The following is a 22,972-nucleotide window of genomic DNA, read 5'->3' on the forward strand; positions in this document are numbered from 1 at the left end:
CTCCCCCACCCCAGGGCCTTTGCAGCAATGCCCCTGCTCACACAGCACCTCCACAAGCCTCCCAAACACTCTAAGGTTGCAACCTACCCCCGTCTTTGTTTCTCCCCTGCTGGCTCTGAATTCCCGAACGTCCCTTTCATCTTGGCCGTGTCCGCCTATGCCTTCCTGGAGGGCGCCCGCCACAGACCGGCCAGGGAGCAGGGGTTGCGATGAGGGAACAGGGTCTCTGAGATACGTATTGGCTTCAGAGAGGTTTCAAAGAGCAAGTCCAAGTCTACCTTTTAAGGTGGAGAAAGAATGAGTGCCTGCTTTTTCTGTTTTCTGCCACATGTTTTATTTGTAAAAATGTATAAACTCTGGCTTCTACAGAGTTCAGAGCAGCACACGCCACACGAGCGTGGCTCTCTCCAGGATCCCACGGGCAGTGATCTCCACATGGCCGAGGATGGGGCAGGAGGTATGGCTGGTACACAGGAGGCTAACGGAATCATCCTTACAAGTTCATGAGCGGAAGTGTCCGTGCACTTGGCAGAAGGGTCGGAGCTCACCTTGGAACCACCTCTGCTGGGCTCCCGCGGTCCTGAGGGCACTTCCTTTCTGTTCCTCCACTCTGAGGTGGGACGCACACCCTGGGGGGGTCTCCTGGGAGGATGGGGGCTCAAGTCTACACCAGGCGCTAGGGCCGCCCGCCCACAGAAGCAAGGACAGAGTGGGCTAGGGGGTCAGGGTGGGAGCCGTGTGGGTGTTACCCCGAGACCCTGCGTTCTGAGCAGGCTGGAGCAGGGTCCAGTATAAACAACAAAGCAGGCTGAGCCCACGTCTCCCCCTGCAGTCCCTCTTTCCCAAATGCTAGGATCCGGTACTTCTCTTTAGGAAAAGGGGACAGGGCAAATGATAGTTCACCCAGGAGGGCTTAGGGTGATGGAAACCTGCGTGCGTGAGCTGCCGCGGGTTGAAACACCACAGGGTTCCAGAGACCGTGGTGACAATGTGGGGTCCCCAACAGAGACTGTGGGTCACTGCCTGCAAGTGTGGCCTCCAGCAAAGTTTGCTTCAGCCTCTCCTCTGTCATTGTAAGGTGGGGATACACACACTTACCCAGCAGGACTGTGGTGAGCTGACTAGGCCAGTGTTGCTGGAGAATGGGGTGGGCAGAATACTGGCCCCCAGACACACCCACATCCTAATCCCAGAATGTGGGATCATGGCATCGTGTGCGGCAAAAGGGACTTAGCATTTTCATTAGACTGCACAGGATTTTCAGACAAATGGATGGAAAACTGGACCAGAGATGCTTAATGGTTAGAAAGTAACAGGCTTTGTTTGCTCCTTAAGAAGGATTCCATAAGTGATCACAAATGATATGAATTTTTTTTTTTTAAGGTAGGCTCCATGCCCAGCATGGAGCTTGACTCACAACCCTGAGATCAAGACCTGAGCTAGAATCAAGTGTCAGACACTTAGCCGACTGAGTCACCCCAGGTGCCCGAATGACATGAACTTTTATCTCTGAGAAAAGGTACTTGGAAGATACAAAAAGGCTAACATTAAGATGACCATTTTAGGACTGCTACTATTTCCACTCATGATCTTTCTAATACTAAAAATCTCATCGTTTACAAAAAGGATTCCAACATTTTAAGAGCAAGGCCTGGGGTCATGTCACTTCTATAGGATCAGGGGTCATGAGGACATCCTAGGTCGGGGATGGGGCAGGGGCAGCCATGTGTCCTTTTCCTCAGCTGTAGAGGCAGAACCATGTCAATCATGCAGAATGAGGAGACTCCCCGTTTTTCAGGTGCCTCGGTGAGCAGCACCAAAGAATTCAAAGTCCATTCCCGTAGCACAGGGAACACTGGCTCACGAGGACACAGAGAGCCCCACAGGTTCTGTGGACTAGAGAGCAGAGAGCCCACCTGCGAGGGGACAGACCAGGCGCCCGGCCACACGGCGCAGGCGTTGCACAGAGGCAGGAGAAGCCCGACCCCTGAGGGGGCCACCAGGACAGCGCAGATCCAGAACCCAGAGGAGACGCCAGCTGAACGGAGTCGCAGGGACGAGCGGAACGAGCCAGGCTGAGGGACGAGGAAGGGTGCTCAATGCGGCCTCCGGGACAGGAGCCCGCAGGCAGGTGAGGGGCTCAGGAACCTGGGTGCAGAGTCCGCGCAAGGAGCCTGAGCAGGAGAGGCGCGGGGAGGGCGGGCAGCTGGAGGCAGGCTGCGAGCTCGGCCTGCGAGCCAGGGTATGGTGAAGGGAAGCATGGCTGAAAGGGGACGACAGGCCAGAGCCACAGCGGGAGGCAGGCAGAGGGAACGGTTTACGATTTGCTTTGGATTTTTCATTTAACGGTGGAAGAAAGAACTGCATGAAAAGCACGGGGTGAAGACCCAGGCATGAGGAGAAAGCGGGGGTGGTGGCGGGGGGGGGGGGCGGGGGACGCAGCAAAAGGCAGTCCGGGGCTCTCCCCGCACTCAGCACTTCTGAACAGCACACGAAGCTGATCACAACCACAGGCTTTCAGCAGCTCAGCCACCCCTGCTCTCCCTCCCCACCCCCGTCCTGCAGCAGGGACAAGAGGCAGCGTGGCCATCGTGGCCATCGTCCCCACAGTGCGACGGGCAGACCCAGACCGCCTCGGCCAGCACACTCCCCACTGCAGGTGAGCGCGGCAGCGGCCGTTAAAGACGGTTACAGGAGTCAAGTCCCATCACATCCCTCCAGGGCGGCCTTCACTCCAGAACTACACAAACCAGCTCCTAGGGTTCGGGTCCTGCTCCAACCCTGGAAAGTTAAAAGGGTCACTCGGTACACTCCGCCAAGCATGTGTTCGTGCCTCACGTTTGCTTACTGCACACGGAGCTCATCTAACGAGACTGAGCCCCAAAAGCCCACAAGAGCAAAGGGGGCGCTCCTCAGTGCATACAAAGTTACATTCAATGGCGGGCAGGGGGACCCCACTAGGATGCCATTTGGACAAAAGGATAAAACTTCCTCCCCCCACCGCCCCCCACGAGTGTGCTTTCACTGGTCCAACCACGAGCTGCCCCGAACCTCCAGGCACAGCAGCCCACTGGTCACTTGTCCCTCAGGACGAGCCTGGGACTTCTAGAATGGCAGCTCCCACACCCTCCACTGGGACGGCTGCCGCCACTGATGCTTCTGCCTTTTAGAGAAAAACTCTATACCCCACCGCTCACCCCAAATTTAAGGAGGCTTTGCTAAGTCAGTAAGTGAGGTTCACAGTTGAGCAAACAGCCCAGCCAAGTTCAGCTCCCGATAAAGAAAAGCTACAATAATGCAAGCTGAGGGCGCCTGGGTGGCTCAGCAGGTTAAGCCTCTGCCTTCGGCTCAGGTCATGATCTCTGGGTCCTGGGATGGAGCCCCGCATCGGGCTCTCTGCTCAGCAGGAAGCCTGCTTCTCCCTCTCTCTCTGCCTGCCTCTATGCCTACTTGTGATCTCTCTCTTGTGTCAAATAAAATAAATAAAATCTTAAAAAAAAATAAATAACACAAGGTGAGGTGTGGAGCGGCATGGCCCCGGCATGGCCCCCAGCATGGCCCACCACAAGGGAACACAGTAACGAGATCACACTGGGCCTTGGCAAGGTACACAGCTGTGGCACGGGTAATCTTTGTTTCTGAGGTGCATGTTAAATATTATATATCATAAAACATTACCAAAAACATCACAAATGCACACGGACACTTAGCTTCATTTTTTCCCCCTTTACTAAACTCAGGCTGGTAGGGGTTTAGGTCTGGGAAATGGTCTAGTGGCCAAGAATTTCTCTCCCAGAAATAACGGAGCCTTTGGTTCACCTGTTGTCCAGCTCCCATGCTAGTTTGTGTGCACGTGAGACCCTCCGGGGGTCTAGCCGAAATTCCCAGAGATGCGGACGTCTCCCCATTTATAGAAAGAAGAGTTCTGACCACAAAAGTACCACATCTAAGGATTTCTTTATCGTTGATAATCATTACAGAATTTCACCTTCAAAACAAAGTTCCTCATAAGGACCGCAGAGATTGGTCTGCAAATAAAATATGATTGACACAAACAAAACCCGCAAAAAGCCCAAACGGATGGCTGTCCCAGGGAGGTGCAGAGATGGGAAAGGGCTGCCGGCTGCCCTCAGTGGCCAGGTCTTCCGAGGAGAAGCGCCAGGAGGGCCCAGGTGGTGACCACGCCACAGACCCTGCAGGAGAGAGAGGTCACGGTCGTGGATGGCGGCAGGCTGCTGGGGAACGGGCAGGTCCAAAAGCACGGACACATGCACAGGCCCCCAAGCAGCTCACCCAAATGTTCCTGTCTTCCTATCACTCTCCCAGTATGAACTTCTGCCTCGAGGGCAGAATGGCTCTCAGACACACGCAGACAAGTCATTTTCCTAGTGATTTACATCAGAGGTTGACAGATGGAGAAAAGACTGCCTAGGAGCCAAACATTTTTCTTCAAGCGTCCAGTTTTCTATAGATATGGCTCCTAACCAGGAGGCCAAAACCCTCAGAGCAATCCCATCTTTCAGTTATGCAGGCCAAAAACCCTGATTCAAACTCGACCCTGCTCCAGGCGGGCCGTGATCCCCCTACAGCACCCGACTCTGACCACAGGGTCCCTCAGACCACACAGCCCGAGCCCCAACCGGACCGTCCACTCGCCTGCCTCTGTGGCCCTCTGCAGTCTGCCTCACGCAGAGCCACCTGTGTGGAAAATCTCCGGCCACCTGCAGCTTCTCCCGCAGCCCTCACCCACGGCCCTCCACTCTGTCGGGCCCACGCTCCTCCCCAGCCTCTCCTCGTGGTCTTCTCACGGCCCCGTGGCACCCGGATGCCTCCCCACAAGGGCCTCTGCCCTATTGCCTGGACAGGGCTCCCCAGTGCTCTCCCTGGCTCATTCCCTGACCTCCCTCGAGACTTAATGGGGTCCCCACTTCTCCCTTACCCTCCTTCTGGCCCCCCACTCCCACCTCCTGATCTGCTCTTGTTTTTAATAAACACTTGTCACCTGATCTGTCCTGCAATTCACTTGTTCGCTGTTACCTCCCACTGGAGCGTGAGTTCTAGGAGAGCAGGGATTTTGCCTTACTCGCTGAAGCCTAGAACCCACGATAGTACCCGACACAGCGGACGTTCAGTCAATGCTTGTCTGGTGCTACTGAAGGACATTCAGGCCACCACGCTTGACGAGGACTCCTTTACAACACACGCTGGTGGGGCGCCTGGCTGGCTCAGTTGGTGAAACATCTGACTCTCGGTTTCGGGCGCAGGCTGTGATCTCAGGGTCGTGAGATCGAGCCCTGCGTTGTGCATGCTCTGTGCTCAGCCGGGAGTCAGCCTCAGATTCTCTCCACCTCTGCCCCTCCCTCCACTCGTGGGCACTCTCAAGTAAACCCATCTTTAAACACACACACGCCTCCAGCGAGTGAACTCCGCCCCCGCTCTCCCCGGCAGGACCCACACAGTGCTCCAGGTCACTCACTGCAACAGGCAGCTGATGTTCGGGGAGTGCCTCCAGTACCGGTACAGGGACACCTGCAGGGTGGGGTGGCCCCTGTACTCCTTCAGGATGCTCCGAGCACTGCCGAGAGACGTTCTTAGGTCAGGCGTGCGAACGTCAGACCTGCTGCTCCAAGCAGGCTCCAAGCAGCTGCAAAGGGCAGCGTTGGCCGCAGGGCACGGGGACAAGCGGGGACATGCGGAGAACCAAGGCACCTACTCCTTAAACTTATTGGTCAAAAGCAGGAACTGGTTCCGCGAGAGTCGCCGCACATCGAACTTGCAGAGATTCTGAAACTCACGGTAGACCTGCTGCTCGCTGACCCCCGGCCACTTCCGGACATGGAGGAGGAGGATGGGAGGTCGGATACTGGGGCAATCTGGACCTGAGAAATTCTAGAAGGCAGGGAGAAGAGCAGAGGAGATTTTCTGCAATTCTTATGGACAACCTTCCTGGTTTGAAAACCCTAAGAGGCTAAGAGAGGCTGTGTCTGGGCTGGGAGGGGACGGAAGGAACGCACGCACCCACGTGGGTTTAGGCAGGAAAACACCCTCTCGCTCCGGTTTTGGTTGTTTCCAGACCACCTCGGAGAGGTCCCCAGGGAAACCAGGCTGATTCCCAGCACACGCCTCTGAGTAGGGGAAAGGAGCGAAAGAAAAGCTACTCACAATCTTAGGAACCCCGGCTCGGATTAGATTCACCTGGTTCACATAGGGAGCCAGCACGTCGAGATACAGAGGGAAGGAGGGCTCGGGCATGGGGCCGGCACTACAGGGACAGAGAAAACCCCAAAGCAATCAGGCACACCAGCGGTCAAGCACACGTCCTCAGCCACAGCAAAGGGTCTGGGGACAGAACAGGGGAGGGTGCCACCTCAGACCACTCTCCCCCTCCCTTCCTCCAAATCTGCAGGCCTCCCCCAACCCACCGATCCCACAGAGCGCTCTCCGGAGCCCCAGACACAGTAGAGCTTCAGGTGATCACCACCCATCGGGGACACTTGCGTAAAGACTCCTTGAGCAACATCGGCAGTGGCTCAGAGAATTAGTGAGAGGCCACGGTCCAAAGGCCCACTTGACAGGATATCGCCCTCCATCCCGAATGACTGTCCCTCAGCCCTCATCCCCGCGTGCCCTGCCTCGGTGCAGACACGACCACACACCAGAGCCCAGGTCTGCGGGGGAACCATAGGACTCATAGCCAGGCAGGTCCGGGCTGCTACGGAACTTCACTACGCCTACGAGGGTTTTAGGTCAGGAGGATTAGAACGCAAGGATGGAAGGTGCCAGGTGCAGAGCATAGGGTATTTCTATGCATAATAGTCATTACTAGAATGAAAAAACATAGGCAGTACCAAAGCTAATAAATTGGTCCACAATCATTATTAATTTTATTAGCCTGAAAAGGTTTCCAAGTCAGCCTCGAAGAGCCTGTTACAATTTTGATCCGCTCTTCCATCAGGCCTAAATCCTATTTAACTGACACGTACACCAAGGATTATGCTCTAGAATGCGTATTCCAAGTGTGGCCCTGGTGCCTCGGGGCCCAGTGCTATGGGCATCAAGGGTGATGCTGCCATGGGGGGGAATGCGTTTGAGGTTTCAATTTGGAACTTTGAGAATCTCTCCCTTATCCGCCTTAGTCCACCTCACTACCCCTCTCCCCAGCCCGACTCTGTGAACCCCAAGGAGGTGTCCTCCCACCTCACAGTGATTTCTGTGGTTATGAGAAACAGGGTGGGGGGGGGGCGGCAACAGACAAAGCCAGCATACCACACTGGGAAGGCCTGAGGCAGGGGAGGCCCTGCACCGGGCCTTACTGCCCTGGCCTCCCGCCACACAACAAGGGCCCCGCGCCAGCACAGAGCAGGCCGGGACGGTAGGAAACGCCATCCCGAGGAGGAGGGCAGCTGCCCAGTCAGCAACGGTCTCTGCACCACAACATTCGGCGCCCTCCCATCTTTGGGAGCCACAGGAGCCCCGAGGGCTTAGCTGACACCAAGGGCTCAGGGATTCGGACCACCGTTCCGTGAGCAGGATGGAAGGAAGGAACACTCACCCGTGTACTCTCCACACGAGCAAGTGGGCCACTTTCAGAAGAACTGGGGGGAAAAGCTAGAGATGTAAGACACGTCCAGACTCAACGAGATCACCTCATCAAAAGATGCCAACTTCTGCTTTATTTCCGTGACGCACAACCCACCTGGAAGTAAACGGAGAGCCTCGGGCTGGTGGGGGAGTACCACACGTAAAGCAGGAGGCCCCCTTTCAGAGGACAACCCTCACCTGATCCACAGAGGAAGGCGTCGTACGCAGCCTCGTGGGGGTACTTGGTCTCCACTGCAGCAGCGCCCCAGAAGAGGAGAGAGAGCAGAGCAGCCATCAGAACACGGCCTGGACCGGGGGTCTGCTCCCCACCCAGCCGCACACCGACCACCGTCATTCCTCCAGAGATGCGGGTGGGGAGAAGGGCACACGCACCCGTCTCCAGCCCGCTGCCCCCGCCGCAGCGCGAAGCCGGGGCGGAGAGCCTCCCGGCAGGCCAGCCGCATGCCCGAGGGGATCAGGCGACCCCCAGGAGCTGCAATGCCATGCTCCTTTGTGAGGAGGGGGACACGGAGCCCCCCCCCATGACCCTCCCACACGCCTGCCCACGGGGAGGCCAGGTCCTGTTCTGCTACCTCAGTACCTGGCTGACCGTGGAGCGGCTTATGCTCACGGGAACATACCGTATTTTTCACACTTGCTCGCGTGAATGACCACTGGCCCGGAATTTCTGGTAGGATTCAAGTCGCTGGTAGAGAAGAAAAACAGGATAAAGAAGACTCATTGCAAATAAGCCCTTCTTGGTCTCTCCTCACCGCGTTCATAGGAGCAAAAAGGGTCCTCAGGACTGGGGTGCCTTAAACAAAAGACAAACGGGACCAGGCACGTAGGGTCTTGGTAGGCGGGCACCAGGGCAGGTGGGGGAGCCCAGCAGGGCTGGAGGCTGCGGCCGGGTCGCTCGAGGCACCTGCCCCACGCCGAGCTGAGCCGAGGCACCGGGACACACGTGACACCAGCTAGGACCACAGATTACCCCACGGTCCAAGGGGTGTCCGCAAGCCTGGGCCCACTGCTGCAGCGCCCGAGGCCCACACGGAGCACTCAGGATACGGAGGCCGAGGGCAGGAGGGCGGGCGGGCTTCCCGACGCAGGCGGTACCCCCGGAGTCCCGAACCAGAGGAACTCGGGCCGCTGAAGCCACAGGGAGGCGGCCAGCATTTCGATCACGGGGAACACGCAAAGGCAGCGAGGGAAAGGGAGCGAGGCCCGATGGCGAAGCCAAGGCACAAGGTGCAGTGAAGCCCCTGTGGGCAGGCCAGGGCTGGAAAAGGGGATCTTCAGGAGTATCGGGAAGACAGACCAGAAACCTGGCCCAATCAGGTTCACGTTTTAAAACCTCACTCCAGCGGTAGGGGTGATGAGCCAGGACAGGCCACGAGATACCCGTGGGGCCTCTACCATCCCTGGAATGAAAGAGGCTGGGCGGTGGCAAGGATGCTGGGCGTGCAGGGGAAGGGCACACCGGAGAGAGGCCAGAGACGCTCAGAACGTCCAGACAGACAGGAGTCCACCGACTACAAGGCACGGCTGGCCCACTCCCGGCTCTGGCACGGGTGGTGGTGCTCAATGAGGAAAGCCTCCCTTTGTTTCCTGACAAAACCTCTTAGAACCTGGGTGTGTGCAGCGGATGCTGCACAGACACGGGCCGAGCGCAGGCTGTGGTCTGAGTCCGTTCCCACGGCCAAGCACGCTCATCTCATCGGCACCTGCGAGTTCCCCACAACCATGTCCTCAGGTCACAGGTGGTAGAACGGAGGTTCAGAGAGATGCAGTCATTCTCTCAAGGGTGCTCGTGGGCTGGTGGGGGGGCAAAGCCGGGCTTTCAACCCAGGACGCCTGGATTCGGAGCCTGTGCATTTCCAACAAAACCTTCACATTCGCACATAGCCCTCAGCACGGCCCCTGGGGCCACAGGCCTTTGTGTGAGTTGCTCCAGGCACAGAGGTGGGTTCGAGGGACCGAGAACAAGGCCAAGTTAAAGATGCTCATGGCCGTGTGGGCAGGACGGCCTGGCAGCCAGGCAGCGAGCCGGGGGTGTCCTGGAGATCTGAACGGTCACGGGCAGTGGTAGCTGACGCTAAGGGAGCGCCTTAGGTCACCAAGGGACATGGTAATGAGCAAGAAGAGGGCCAAGGAGCAACCCTGAAGGGACTTAAGAAATGGCTGGAAGGACAGGCGCCCACAAGGAATGGGCTGAAAACTATAAAACCCACCAGAAGTCCAGGGAGGGGAACCACCGAGGCGGGGTGGGGAGAGGCTAGGGTGCCGGGCACCAGACAGCGGTCAGCAGGCCTGTTCCACACGCCTTGTGCCTCATGCATCGGCCCTTGACTGAGACGACGGAGCAGCCTGCACCGGGCGAGATCATGAGAGAACCCGACCTCCGAGGGCCTTGGCCCATAGAAGCCCCTGGAGAGAGGCGTGTCACAAAGAGAAGACTGAGGAGGGAGGGAGGGAGGGAGCAGAGTTGGGAGGGGGGCTCTGCGGTTTCTGGGCCAGGAGAAGGAGGATGACGGTGAGGGAGGGGAGAGGGCCAGCCTGGAGGCCCCGCCAGGGACACTGCCCAGCCAGGGGAGGGAGGACCACGGGGCAGGACGCTGGACAGGCAGGCGGAGGGCAGCCCTTTCCGCCTGGGCCCCGCACACAGGAGGCGCTTGTGTGTGCTGGCGGCTGGGAGAGACGCCGCCGCAAATGTCTCCAGGGGGGGAGCAGGGAGTGGAGATCACCAGCACTTGGCCTCCGTATTTGCTTCCTGGAAATGGGGACCCGGGGGACCCTCGTAGGGAGGAGAACATGAAGCACGAGGTCCCAGAGGAGACCGCTGCGGGGAGGGGAGCGCCACGCAGAGGTCAGAGGACCACCACCACCAGAGGATGAGCTCTGTTCTTGCAGAGAGGTGCCCCCTTCAGCCGCCGCGATGTGGCGCCCGCTCTCTCTGCTGCTGGGTTTGCGGGTCCTCCCGGCCGGCCGGGGAGGAAGCTGCTGAGCTCCCCGACCCTGGTGCTTCCCAGGCACGGTGCCCCTCCCTGTCTCCCACCCCCACCATCAGGACAACCCAGGCCTCAGTCAGTCAGGGCTGTGAGGGGAGGTGGGAGCTGCTTCTCCTACAATAAGGTCAGGGTCACCCCTAGTACTGGGGTCATTCAGTCACTCAAGTGTTCACGGCGCACCCACCAGCCCGCCGGCAGGCCCATGACACACACCAGGGTGCGGAAGCCAACAGTCCAATCGGCGGGGGCCTACCCCGCCAGCAAGCAGACACAGATCAAGAGAAATTAAACCCTGGCCGACAGAAGCCACCACAGTCAACAGCTGTAGGTATTTCACGGGTTCCTGGCCCTCCAGACAGGGCTTGCCCGCCCCAACACTGGCAACGCTGCGGCTGGGGGATTCTAGGCCGTGGGGGGCTGTTCTGTGCATCCTGGCCTTTCCTCCAGATACCGGTACAGCCCCACTTGTCACAACCCAAAATGCCCCCACACTGGCAGGTGTGTCCTGGGGCATGAACCCTCCCCCGCCATGAGAACCCTACTGTACAGGCAGCTCCAAAAACAAAACAAAACAAAACAAAAATCCTTCCTTACCTGTTTAGGACTTCATAAACTTCTGAAAGATTTGAAACCCTTGGGAAATTCAGTTCCTAAAATTATGGAAAACAAATCAGGGAGAATAAAACTTGTGCTTTTCTTATGTGCTTTGGGTATTACCAAATGGTCCTTAAAAGAACCTGCAAAATAATTCCTACAAACCCTGCTTTCTATTCAAACGTGTGTCCTCATTCCTTGATCAGGATGTCCAGGCACCTAGTAACCCTGGGTTTCCTAGAAGGTCCCCAAAAACCGAAGCTAGAAAGACTGCAACAACCCCTACTGCCTTCCTTCAAAGAGTGTTTAAGGGGTTCCATATACGTATGCCTCCAAGGTGCCAGGCCATGGCCAAGGACACACACGTAGGACACCAGGCGCTCCGAGAACCAGAGAGTCTTGGGCAATGCCAGGTCACCCTAGAGCTCATCTTCTTTTGTGTGGCAAGGAGTCTACACGGGTCCCCTCAGATCAGTCCATGTCCTTCCTGCTTCATGCTAGGACTCTGCTACACGAGCAGCGTCACAGAAGCGTGCAAGAGCTAGAAACCCGGGCAGTACGGTAACAAACATACTCTGGGCAAAGATGCTTTAAAATGCTGATCTGATTCCCCTTTCTCTGTTCCTCAGTTTAACTTCGAAGAGGCATTTAAGCCAGTTGGGTGCCTCTCTTCTCCATGTGTGGTTCACTCCCTAACTGCACAACACAAGCCACCTGGGGGCTTTTGAAATACCACCCCTCCCCCATCCCTCTAAACCACAGGGAGCTGGTGGTGGGACCCCGGTGTCAGGACTGGCTTCCCTGGGGAACTGTAATGCACTCAGGGTGGAAAACCCATGACCTTACGCCTTGGTCAAGATCTTTCGGGGCCTCCTCCAGCCTGATACTCTTAGAGCGGGCTGCAAACAGTCCTCACACTTACACGGAGCTCCCGCACAAGGTGTCGTGCGGAGTGCTGATTTAGATCAGACACGCTCCATAGAACTCATTCAAAACATGGCAGCCTGAATGAGGGAAGGAAAACAGAAGCCAACAGGACGAGCCAATGCTAACACACAAAGGAAGCCAATACTGGCTGTAAAACAGGAGAGAAGGGTTCCAGGAACGATGTTTAAAAAGAGACAAAGTAAAGTGTGACTGGAACAGAGCACTCCTTCACCCAAAGCAGTCCCGTTCGTTACCTTCCAGATATCCTTGGTCACGTTCTTGGTGTCAATGAGAACAGGAAACAGGCTGTGGATGTTCATCTTAAACTGATCATAGCTTTCTGATTGACAGACCAGAGAGAAAGGAGTTGGCTGGTAAACATGGGGAGGGAGAGTCTCCAACCTAGCCCGTCCCCAACACTAACAAATAAAGCAACAAACAGAACAAAATGGGAATGAAAAACTTCCTTTCCCCCGATTATTGAGAATGGATAGATCAAGCCAAACTGCCATCGCCATTCAAGGTGGTCAAGGCCAACTGGCTTCCCATTCGATTCGGGATATTGTCTACGGTTAAGTCAACGTTAACGTAGCTTGCAAGGTTCTAGCCAACAGAAAAAGGGAGAAAGAAGTGCTGTTGAAAAGACAGACATGAAATCGTCACTTATAAGGGACTATTGAGAGAAGATCCAAGAAAATTCAGCTAGAAGCTATGAGGGAATTGCCCCAACAAGGAATTAAGCTTTTGATCGACTTACCAAAGGCCTACCTAGATACAGTTTAAAGAAGTTTGTTGCGAAACCAACCAACACAAGCCTTGCTCTCCTCGTTCCACTCCCCGAACAAGCAACTTCCCAGTGCTTTTCTCTGGGTGTGTGTTCCCAGATTGCTCAGCGGGCAGGGCTGTGCTGTGGACAACTTCCCCAGGTTTCGGCACCTCCGTGTGGCTTCCCAATGCATAAGGGGACAGCCCAACTCCTGACTCAGCCCCCGGCCCACACCTCCTTGCTCTTGTAGGACCAGGCCACATTCTCCCACCTTTTTCCCTTTCTTACCCAGCTCTTGTTCTCCCTGCAATTTTGTTTTGTCATCTTAGTTTTTCGGGTCATAGCTTACGAATTTTATTCCTAGCTCTCTGATTTTCTCAATATGATCCAACTAAGATGTTTTGTCAATTCATTTCTTGGGGAAATCTTAGAACCATCTCACCCTCTTTGTCTAGCTGTGTACATTACTTCCTTTAATCCCCTGATGCTAGGATGTTGGTACCATTACAACCCATTTTATAGGCAAGGAAGCAGAGAAAGTGCCTTGCTGGAGCTCACAACATAACCAAGGGTGGAACGCGGACCCAAGCATGGCTCCCGAGCCCATGTTTTTAGTGGCTACACGACCCTGTTGCACATCCAGCCAGGGAACCATCGGTCATAGAAAAGTATGGCCCAGCCACGAGACAAGGCCACACAGCCCCTGGCACAGCACTTATTAAGTCAATGACACAAATGCTTTGGGTAAGTGGAAGTACACCCAAACAAAATCAACTATATAGTGTGATCTAATCTGTGAGAACTCACAGAGAAAAAAGCAAAGTGTTAGGATTATAGCAGAGACTGAAGGCAGCTTCTCTCCTGCTCACATTTCTGATTTTATAAGGTTTTAAACAAGGATCTGGGACACCTTCCATAACAGGGTCAGAGTATCCATTCAAACGTATGTTTTTCTGCCAGAAGGGCACCTGACTTCCACTCCGGGAAGATGGGAACAGGCACAGAGGTGCTGGGACTCTGCAGAAGCCGACGGATCGTGGGGAGACAGCAGAGGACGACTCTGGCCCACCCCCCCTCGCAAGGTGGCAAGTGAAGGCGGAGAGGGGGATGGCAGGTGCGCCCATACCTGGGAGCGGCCTGAAGAACTTCTCGTGGAGATGCAGCAGGTCCATCATCATGTTGTGGCCCACTAAGGGCTACTTGGAGGAATCGACAGGTGCAGAGACGAGGTGTAAAAACAGACATCCAAGGTGAACGCACTCTCGCGGAGGGGGCAGCTTTAGGACCCACCGCGATCCTAGCGCACGGCAGTCCACCCCCACTTCACGCACCCTCATGAGAGGTGGCCCAGTGCCTCCAGTGCCAGGATGTCTAGTGGGGCGCGGGAGGGATGTGGGACAGGGTGTCCCTGCCGAGGGTCTAAACTGAAGACCGTCCCCCAGCAGTCCGAGGTCGGCTAGTAGTGCAGTGGCCGTGTGCCTAATGGGGGAAGGAACGCAGCGTTCCTGTCCCAGGAACTTTCCCCGTCACTGTTTGGGGAAAGCAAGGCTAGATCTAGGAAGCCAGTTGCTGACAGGAAAGAACTACTTATCTCAAGGAATCTTATTTTTGTTGGAGGACCCAGGCTATTTTTATGGTCAGAAATACTTGCTAGAGAGCAAGAAAAAGATTTTTTTTTTTTCCCCTACCTTTTGGGCTTTCACCAGCATCTGGAAAAACACTGAGAAACCCCTGGCAGAGAGAAGAATCTTCTCCTTCCAACAGCTCGCTCGGTCACAGGAGGTGTTCTCAAGATACCACCGATGCTGTTTGCTCACTTTTTTCACTATGATCTGAAACAAGAGTAGAGACAAGTTCTCTGAATCCTGGGTTCCTGGGAACGAAGCCAAAGCAGCGGTTCATCTCGAAAGGAGAGGGGAGAAGACGGGAGAAAGCCTTTCACAAAGGCCAGATTTGGCGGAATGAGCGAGAAAGGAGCCACCGGACCACCCGCTCACAGGTGGGAACTCACCCCCTGGTCTCTCGGAACCGTCCAGATGTCGGGGAGGGCCTGCCTCAGCACCAGCTGGACCTCAAAAGCCTGGAAGCCTGTGGCAAGGAAACACAAGGCTGGAACAGAACCATCCAGACGGTGGTTCACCTTCCTCTCAGGAGAAGCAGAAGTTGAGAGATGCATGGAGACAAAGGAGAGACAGCTCTTAGGTGTACCCAAGCCCAGGAGCCCCCACGACAGGGACGGCACAGCATTCATGTCCATTCTGGAAGTCTATCCCAGGGCCACTCGGAGATGGACGACCCTAGTGACCCTTTGTGTGAGGGTTAGAGCTTTTGACATTCATCGCCTTAGAACAATGTACATTGAACAGTGTAAAGTTCTCTTTTAAAATAGTAAAACCATTATGTTGTTGCCCATGATTTTGTAACACTGTGCATTGGTTACATGAAAAATGTTGATTTGCAGAGTTACTGGAATCTTCTGACGTTCACACGTTATACACGATCAACAAAAGACACTTGTACCTACAGCCATGGACCATCAGAACAGTCTCAGTATTGGGAAGCTTGTCAAGCTCACGGTGGCAGACTGGAGTTTTCCAAAATTTGGGGTTTTGATGGAAAGCTCAAATTTTATCACTAGCAAATTCTGTGAGTTATTTTCCTGCAAGTGAGAGGATTACTCTTCTCACTTGAGAAAAGGACTGAAAATACCCAAATCAGAATAACCACAGTCCCTCCTTTCCTATAAAAAAGACATTCCATTCAAAGAAAAGGTGCGGACTGAGCTCCCAGCTCGGATGTGCATGAGCGCTTTCCTCCAGAGGAGCGCTGCCCCGTGGTTAGCAACAGCAAGGTTTTACGCACATGTATTTGGACCCACTGAAATCAAGTGATGGGGGCACCTGGGTGGCTCAGTGGGTTAAAGCCTCTGCCTTCGGCTCAGGTCATGATCCCAGGCTCCTGGGATCGAGCCCCACTCGGGCTCTCTGCTCAGCGGGGAGCCTGCTTCCCCCTCTCTCTCTGCCTACTTGTGATCTGCCTGTCAAATAAATGGATAAAATCTTTAAAAAAAAAAAAAAAAAAGAAAGAAAGAAAAAAATCAAAGGATGAGCAAAGACCGAGATGTAATAAAGACTTCTTTATAATAAAGGTGACTTCTGCACCACAAAGGTAGTTCATAAAAACTAGATTTCGAGTTTCTAAACCGGAAGTGGTGACGAAGAAAAGGATCCCTGGGAAGGTCCGCTCCAACGTGCGCTTTTACCCACCGCCACCCCCCTCCCAGCACTATCCATGCAAATGCCCGGTGACAATGGCAAATGACCAGAGTGAGATTCTGATAATACTTTTGAGCTGGTGGACCCCTCGGAAAGGGTCTGAGACCCCACAGGTCCAGAGACCAGGCCCAAGGACCACTAATTGAGGGCAGGTTCATTGTGATTCCACACAGTGCCATGGGGGGTAAAAAAAAAATCCAGAGATGAACACAAGTAAATAAGAGTAACTCGGGCTCTCGGGATTGGGATAAAAGGAGGACACTGAACAGGACTGGACGTCTTCAACCTTAAAAGTCAAAATAGGTCAAAAGCCTCCCACTTCTGAGTTGGGGTCAGGGCTTTATCTAACCCCAGTGACAACACGTGTGCTGAGTCAATGCCCAGGATCCCCAGGAAGGAGAGCGTACGCACCCAACAACCCCTGCATGCGACAGTGACCAGCCCCAACAACGCCAGGCTGGGCGAGCAGCCTCCTCCGTACCAGTAATACCAGGGAGAGTCATCCAGTCGCCCTCCTCTGCCAAGTCCAGCCACCGTGTCACCTCATCGATCACCACCTTGATCTGGTCTTTATCCAGAGAACTGGAAACAGGCACATGAAAGTGGGATATTGGGGAAAACCACCAGAACCTTCAAGCGATGTTAACACGACAAGAGTTTTGGAGGACTCTGGGTTTCACACTGGGATCTCAGCAACAAAACAGACCCAAAAAAGACTATTTTCTGAGTCTTGTTCTGCAAGAGCGAACCAAACACTCGGCCGATTCTTCCCCTCCAAACGCAGGAGCAAGGTTCATCCCTTTCTGCCTCACTGGGTTGCATGGAAGCTAGCCACCACTAAACACTACTGTCAGTCCTGTCTGCTTAATTCAGCTTTGGGGGTGAAAAAGCACCATCTGGTGAAATAAGGAAGAGACAGAACTTTGGTAAGCGCGCCTTCTACATTAGAAATAGAAGAAAACAGTGTTATTTCGAGATGAGGAAAGACTTTTCTCCAACACTTGAAAATAACAGAAGATGAAAAATTCAAATAGATCTTCTCTTACAAAAAGCTATATTTTTATGTGAAAACCCAAGAATAAGGATCTCAGGGGAGGAAAAAATTTTAAAAGTCACCTCTAGGAGCACCTAACTGGCTCAGTCAGTGGGACACATGACTCTTGATCTTGAGATTGAGTTCAAGCCCTACATTGGTCATACACCCTACTTAAAAAAAGAAACCATCCAATACTACGTAGTTATCTGGACCCAATATTCGATCATAACATTCCAGAGTTTAAAATTGGTCTAACTTAACCTCTCCTCCTGATAAAGGCAAAAAATCTAAAGTGCAAAGAGCTGAAATGACTAGTTCAGCTCCAGACTCTTGTGAGCAGGACCTGCCTGGGGCAGGGCTCTGTAGTAGTAGTGGTGGTGGTTTTAAGTAGGATAACTGGCACTGGGAGCTCAAGAAAAAGGCAGAGGGGTGCCTGGGTGGCTCAATTGGTTAAGCATCTGCTTTTGGCTTGGATCATGGTCCCAGAATCCTGGGATCCAGCCCCGCATCAGGCTCCCTGCTCAGGAATGAGTCTACTTCTCCCTCTCCCTCTGCTGCTCCCCCTGCTTGTGCTCTCTCACTGTCAAATAAATAAAAATCCTTAAAAATAAATAAAGGATTAAAAAAAAAAAAAGGCAGAAACCTGCCCTCAGGAGCATACAGATTCAAGAACACGGGGCAATATGTCCAGGCCAAGGCACATGGCCGGTTTCATCAAGGTTACCTCTAATTTACCCCCAAGACATCCCTGAGATGGCACTGAAGGCCAGTGCAACCTCTCACAGGGAGACCACCAGAACCTGCTTTTTCCCCTGCAGCACTGGGATGAAGCTCCTGCTTTTTCCTTTGAGTCCTGAGTTAAGAGCTGGTGCCTTTCCTTTCCTCCCCTCCACTTTTCAACATGAAAATCATACTCAGTGCAGAAGGACGGCTCTCATCTCAGGTGAGGAACAGAACCACCAGCACTTTGAGCTGGTGTGTTTGGCAGGTAGCACACTGCCAAAGCCACCCCAGCTAAAGAGGATGGAGTGCAGTCACCATGCCCATACCCTGGCCAGCACACCAACCCCCAGAGCACTCAGAAGAACAGCAGCCCAGAGACTATCGAAGCCCCAGAGAAAGAGGCTTTACCTGCGAACTCTCCAGTTTCCAGTCAGGATGTTGTGTTTAATTTTCTTCTCCTGCTCTTCATTCATATACGGGATCCCGTTTTTGAGAAACTAGACGAGGAACAAGGAGACTAGTAGAGGCATCCTCTGGGCAGGGGAGCAGAGGGAAAGAAGCCTTCCTTGTACAGTTCATGGGGACAGGAAACGGACTCAGCCCAGCTGGACCAGAGAACCTTTAAAACCTTCCCACTTCCCTCCTCTGCTGTCATACCTTGTTGTAGTCGAAGCCATACTGATTCAAAAACTGGACACTAGAAGCCTGGAAAGAGAATTCTGAATCCAAGATCCCAAATGTCGTCGGGAAGAGAAAGAAGTTACACGAATGGGCTACATACCTATAAAATAAATAAATAAATAAATAAATAAATAAATAAATAAATGTATGTAAGAGGGGCACCTGGGTGGCTCAGTCATTAAACAACTGCCTTCGGTTTAGGTCAGGATCCCAGGGTCCTGGGATAGAGCCCCGCGTCCAGCTCCCTGCTCAGTGGGAAGCCTGCTTCTCTCTCTCCCACTCCCCCTGCTTCTGTTGCCTCTCTTACTGTGTCTCTCTCTGTCATATAAATAAAATCTTTTTAAAAAAAATTTTTTTTTAATGTAAGAATGAAAAGCTGAAACCATTTTTAAAATTCTAGCTCACAGAGCTGACGTGTCGGAGCAGGCTGCTCCTTTCATTCTAAGAGTATTTGAATGTTGGCTATTTCTAGCACTAAGTGGCGCTGGGGCCAAAGGAAAAAGGCAGAGATCCTGCCCACAGGGAAGAGTCTAGCCCCCACCCTGATGCCACTATTCAGCATTCAGCACGCTTTCTGACTGCTGGTTCCTGGGAGCCACAACACCCTCATTCTGACACTGTGGTAACTGCTGCTTTGTGGGCACAGATACAGAAATGGGGAGAGGAGAACTTAAGTGCTGGGAAAGGCCCCCAGGAAAGATGTTGTGCCGGGAGAGACTCGGATGAGCCAGAAGCTGCAGAAGACAGCGGGGTGGAAGGGCACAAAAGCAGAGGAGACTATGGAGTGTCCAGGGCCAAGTGGTTCAGACCCTGAGGCAGAAGTTGCAGGGGAGCAGGTGGAGAAGATCAGTGGGCAAGAGCCAGGTGTTTTGCACGTACTTGTTTGACTCTCCTTCAATACTGGAAAACACAGACAATCCTAAAAGAAAGAGGAGGAAATGAATACCAAAGAAAACGTCCCAGAAGTGAGCTTCAGAAAGGAAACACTTTGAGCAACACTTTGCACCTAAAGATACTGTGTAGCCCTTAGAATAAGATTATCTCCTAAAGAAAGAAAATGTAGAGCCTGAGTGGCTCAGCTGCTTAGGCATCTGCCTTCCACTTAGGTCATGATCCCAAGGCCCAGGGAGTGAGCCCTTCATGGGGCTCCCTGCTCATGGGGCGTTTGCTTCTCCTTTGCCCTTCCCCCAACTCATGCTCTAATAAAATCTTAAAAAAAGAAAACAGAGACTTGGAACAGGAGAACTGTCAAATTATAATTCACATTGAAATTATTAAAACAGAATGGTGAATGGTTCTTCAAACACAGAATATTTACTTTTTTCTAGTTTTAAAACTAACCAGAGTAAATAAAAAAATTTTTTTTAAAAATAAACTAACCAGAGTAAATGCTAAAAAAAAAAAAACAGGAAAATCTATACAATTAGTGGCTTTAAAATGTCCATATTGCTAAAGAGACCCTACACAAAGTGAAGTAGGCTTCAAAGTAGGGGAGGACAACAGAAACATATCCACACGCTGTTTCATATACTTTCCATAGAGATTTTACTATTAAGTAAAAAACCACAATAGAATGGCAAAGGAGAGAGAGCAACACACACACAGATGTTCACCGTTCATAGAAAAAGAGTCGGTAAAATCTGCTGGAAGTCTACCAAATACATACGTACACAGCAGGACAATTAATAAAACTTGTTATATTACACACAAAAGGTCACCCAAATGTGCATCATCAGGAAACTGAGTCAATCAATACATTCAGTTTGGAATACTAAGTGACTGTTAAAAATGGAGAACTGTCTATGCCCATAGAGAAAGATCTTTAAGCCCCATTAGCAAAAAAAGGCTGCAGGGCAAAATGCTTATAACATTATCTTGTTTAAGTTTTCTGTAAACAAAAATCATACACATTTTTTCTTGAAAGATGGTATAGACTCCTTCATGTTGACAAACTGAGGCAGGAGAACGGAGCTGCTACACTAGGTTTCTGCTTTGTTGCACAGTGGGAGGCCCACAGGCAAAACACAGGCAAAAACCAAACAAGCATCCCAAACCACAGCCAGTCGCTCCAAGAGGGGTCAAGACTGTTTTACCAGCAGGAAACACAAAGACAACACAGGTACCTCCTTCAGGGACTCCTAGCAAACGGCTGAAGAGGACACTCACCAATCTGACAGATTGTGAACTGCTGGACACTGTGGCGGGTTTTTAGATACCACTCCGAGGGCAAGTCAAAGAGACTGTGGGAAAAAAAACAGGCATCTCATTCCACACGCAAGGAGAGGGGCATGAAGGCGCCGCGGCCTCACAGCGGGATGGGCACCTCTCAGCCAGAGGGAGCGTTTTACCTTGTTGACCACTAGGGAAGACTACCAGCATTTAGAGGACAAAGTCAGGTCCCCAGACACCCCTCCCCACCCCAAAGTGCCATCCTGCCCCCTCAAAGCCAACAATGGGCCTGAGAAAGAAGGGGACATGGCTGGAATGCTAGTCTCAAGGGCACAGGTGAGCGCACCCTCCCCCCCCAGCCCAGCTGTAAGGCAGCTTTGGCTTTACCTGATCTGCTGGGGGCGGGACAGGTTAGAGCGAAGGCCCGTGAACTCTATGTCCAGACCTGTGAGCCAAAAAAAAAAAAAAAGACAAGCGTCCCCAGACACAGACCAGTGCTCCACTATTCTTGCTGTCAGTGCTGCAGATGGCAAACGCGTTCGCTCACCGTCGGTGCTCAAGAGGCCAGGGGAGGTCAAGGGGACGAAAAGGAGAAAGCCAAAGCAAGGACACGCCAGGCCAGTCATCCCATGGGCTGGGCTCCACCTGGGCCAGAGCGGGGCCAAGGCCGTAGGTGCCGCTTAACGTCGCACCGCCCAGCCGGGAGGAGGACTCTCCCGCCCTTCTGAGGGGCCCTCTTGGAGCCTCCTGAGGCCTGGCGCCCGTCCCTGCTGGGCCTCACCTCTCTGCTCCATCCTGCCCCGCCCCTGCCCTTCCCCGCAGGCTCACGGCCCCCAGAGCTGAGCGGGGACCCTGCCAGGACTCCCCGCGCCTTACCCACGAAGTCAGCGCCCAAGACGAGCTCCTGCAGCAGAGGGAGACTCTGCTCGAACTCGTCGGCGCCCACATCCATGGCCACGCAGCTGCGCGCAGGGCAGCGGGTGCGTGCGGCCACGTGCTGCCACGCGCTTCCGCCGCGCCGCCGGCCTTAAGGGGCTCGCGCGGCGATTGGCTGCGCGCCGCCACCTGCCCGCCCACAGGTGTCTGCTTGCACACCTCCGCCAGCTGGGGCTGCAGGAGATCCCGCCTTCACAGCCAGAGCCCAGTTAGGTGGCCGCAGCGATTTCTCTGCGGTTGCTGGAAGGGGCCACTTACGTAGACCCAGCGTATTAAGAGGGGTGGTAGAAAACCGTGCCGGAGAAGGGTAAGCGCAGACCGGCCAGCAGCACCCGAAGGGACAGCAGTAGGGAGGCAATCACAGCAGCTGTGGCGAGGGGAGGGGCCGCATCTCATCCACACTGAAATCAGCTCAGCTTGGCACTTCGCCCCTAGTGAGCTGGCCCGGTCCCCTCCCCCACACCCCACCTATTTCTTCCCTTTGGTCTGCAACACCCTCTCTCAAACTTGCCATAAAGACCCTCAGGAACTGCCTATCAAACTGAGGGAATCTGGTGAAGAGATGATCTAGGGCCATCCTGTTCCTTGCAGAGAAAACCCCTATGTCCAGGTGAATCCTATTTTTGTCATTGCCAATTTCCCAAGCCACTAGTCCAGTCTTTGGTCTTTACATCTTCCCTTGGACACCGGACTTGTTTGAAAAGCCTTCTACAACTACAGTCTTCAAAGTGAGATGCTCCAATCTTTAAGATGAGGCAAGGAAGTATCAGGCCTATAAGAAACACCTATAAATGTCTCCACTGGGGTATTTATTGGTCACAAGGGAACTACTAAGTCACTGCATTCTGAAGGCCTCTCAGAACCAATCATACTTTTAAAAAAATGTTGATGCATACCCATCTTTTTAAAATATCAAACACTCATAAATAAAATCTTTTAAAAAATAAAATATCAAACACTCAGATTAGAAATAGTAATGTTATTTCATTTCTGTATGAGATTAGGCCACCCATTTAAAAATTGGGGAATGCTCTAGAAGCCACCTTAACTGCTTCCAGGTTCTTTCTCATCGCACCAGGCTTAGATAGCCAGAAACAGTTATTTTGATGTAATTGACTCCTGTCAAAGAGCTGCGGTGATTCCCACCTAGCCCAGCTTCATTTTAGATTCCGGTGATTGCACTTCAAGCTGCTTCTCCTACCCAGCACATTCTCACTTCAAGCCAAATAGCATGAGCCAACCCTGCTCCCGTCCACCTCCACTTTCCGTTCCTCAC

General features: G+C 53.3%; 1 protein-coding gene across 1 annotated transcript; it reads right to left on the minus strand.

Annotated features, from left to right (window-relative positions):
• Nucleotides 1-3,939: 3,939 nt before the first annotated feature.
• PNLDC1 (PARN like ribonuclease domain containing exonuclease 1) lies at nucleotides 3,940-21,712 on the minus strand (the record flags this gene model as incomplete). The annotated part of the gene is made up of 17 exons (XM_080805874.1): nucleotides 3,940-4,193; nucleotides 5,477-5,575; nucleotides 5,714-5,889; nucleotides 6,163-6,262; nucleotides 7,553-7,595; nucleotides 7,780-7,833; nucleotides 8,223-8,287; nucleotides 11,184-11,239; nucleotides 12,365-12,450; nucleotides 14,003-14,072; nucleotides 14,565-14,708; nucleotides 14,888-14,964; nucleotides 16,633-16,733; nucleotides 18,319-18,407; nucleotides 18,568-18,691; nucleotides 21,148-21,205; nucleotides 21,637-21,712. 17 exons carry the CDS (start codon nucleotides 21,710-21,712, stop codon nucleotides 4,130-4,132), a joined length of 1,482 nt encoding a protein of 493 aa, XP_080662000.1. The 3' UTR covers nucleotides 3,940-4,129.
• Between the last annotated feature and the right edge of the window lie 1,260 nt (nucleotides 21,713-22,972).

Source organism: Martes martes (assembly GCF_963455335.1).
Source record: "Martes martes genome assembly, chromosome: 6".
In the NCBI taxonomy this organism is placed as follows: Eukaryota; Metazoa; Chordata; class Mammalia; order Carnivora; family Mustelidae; genus Martes; species Martes martes.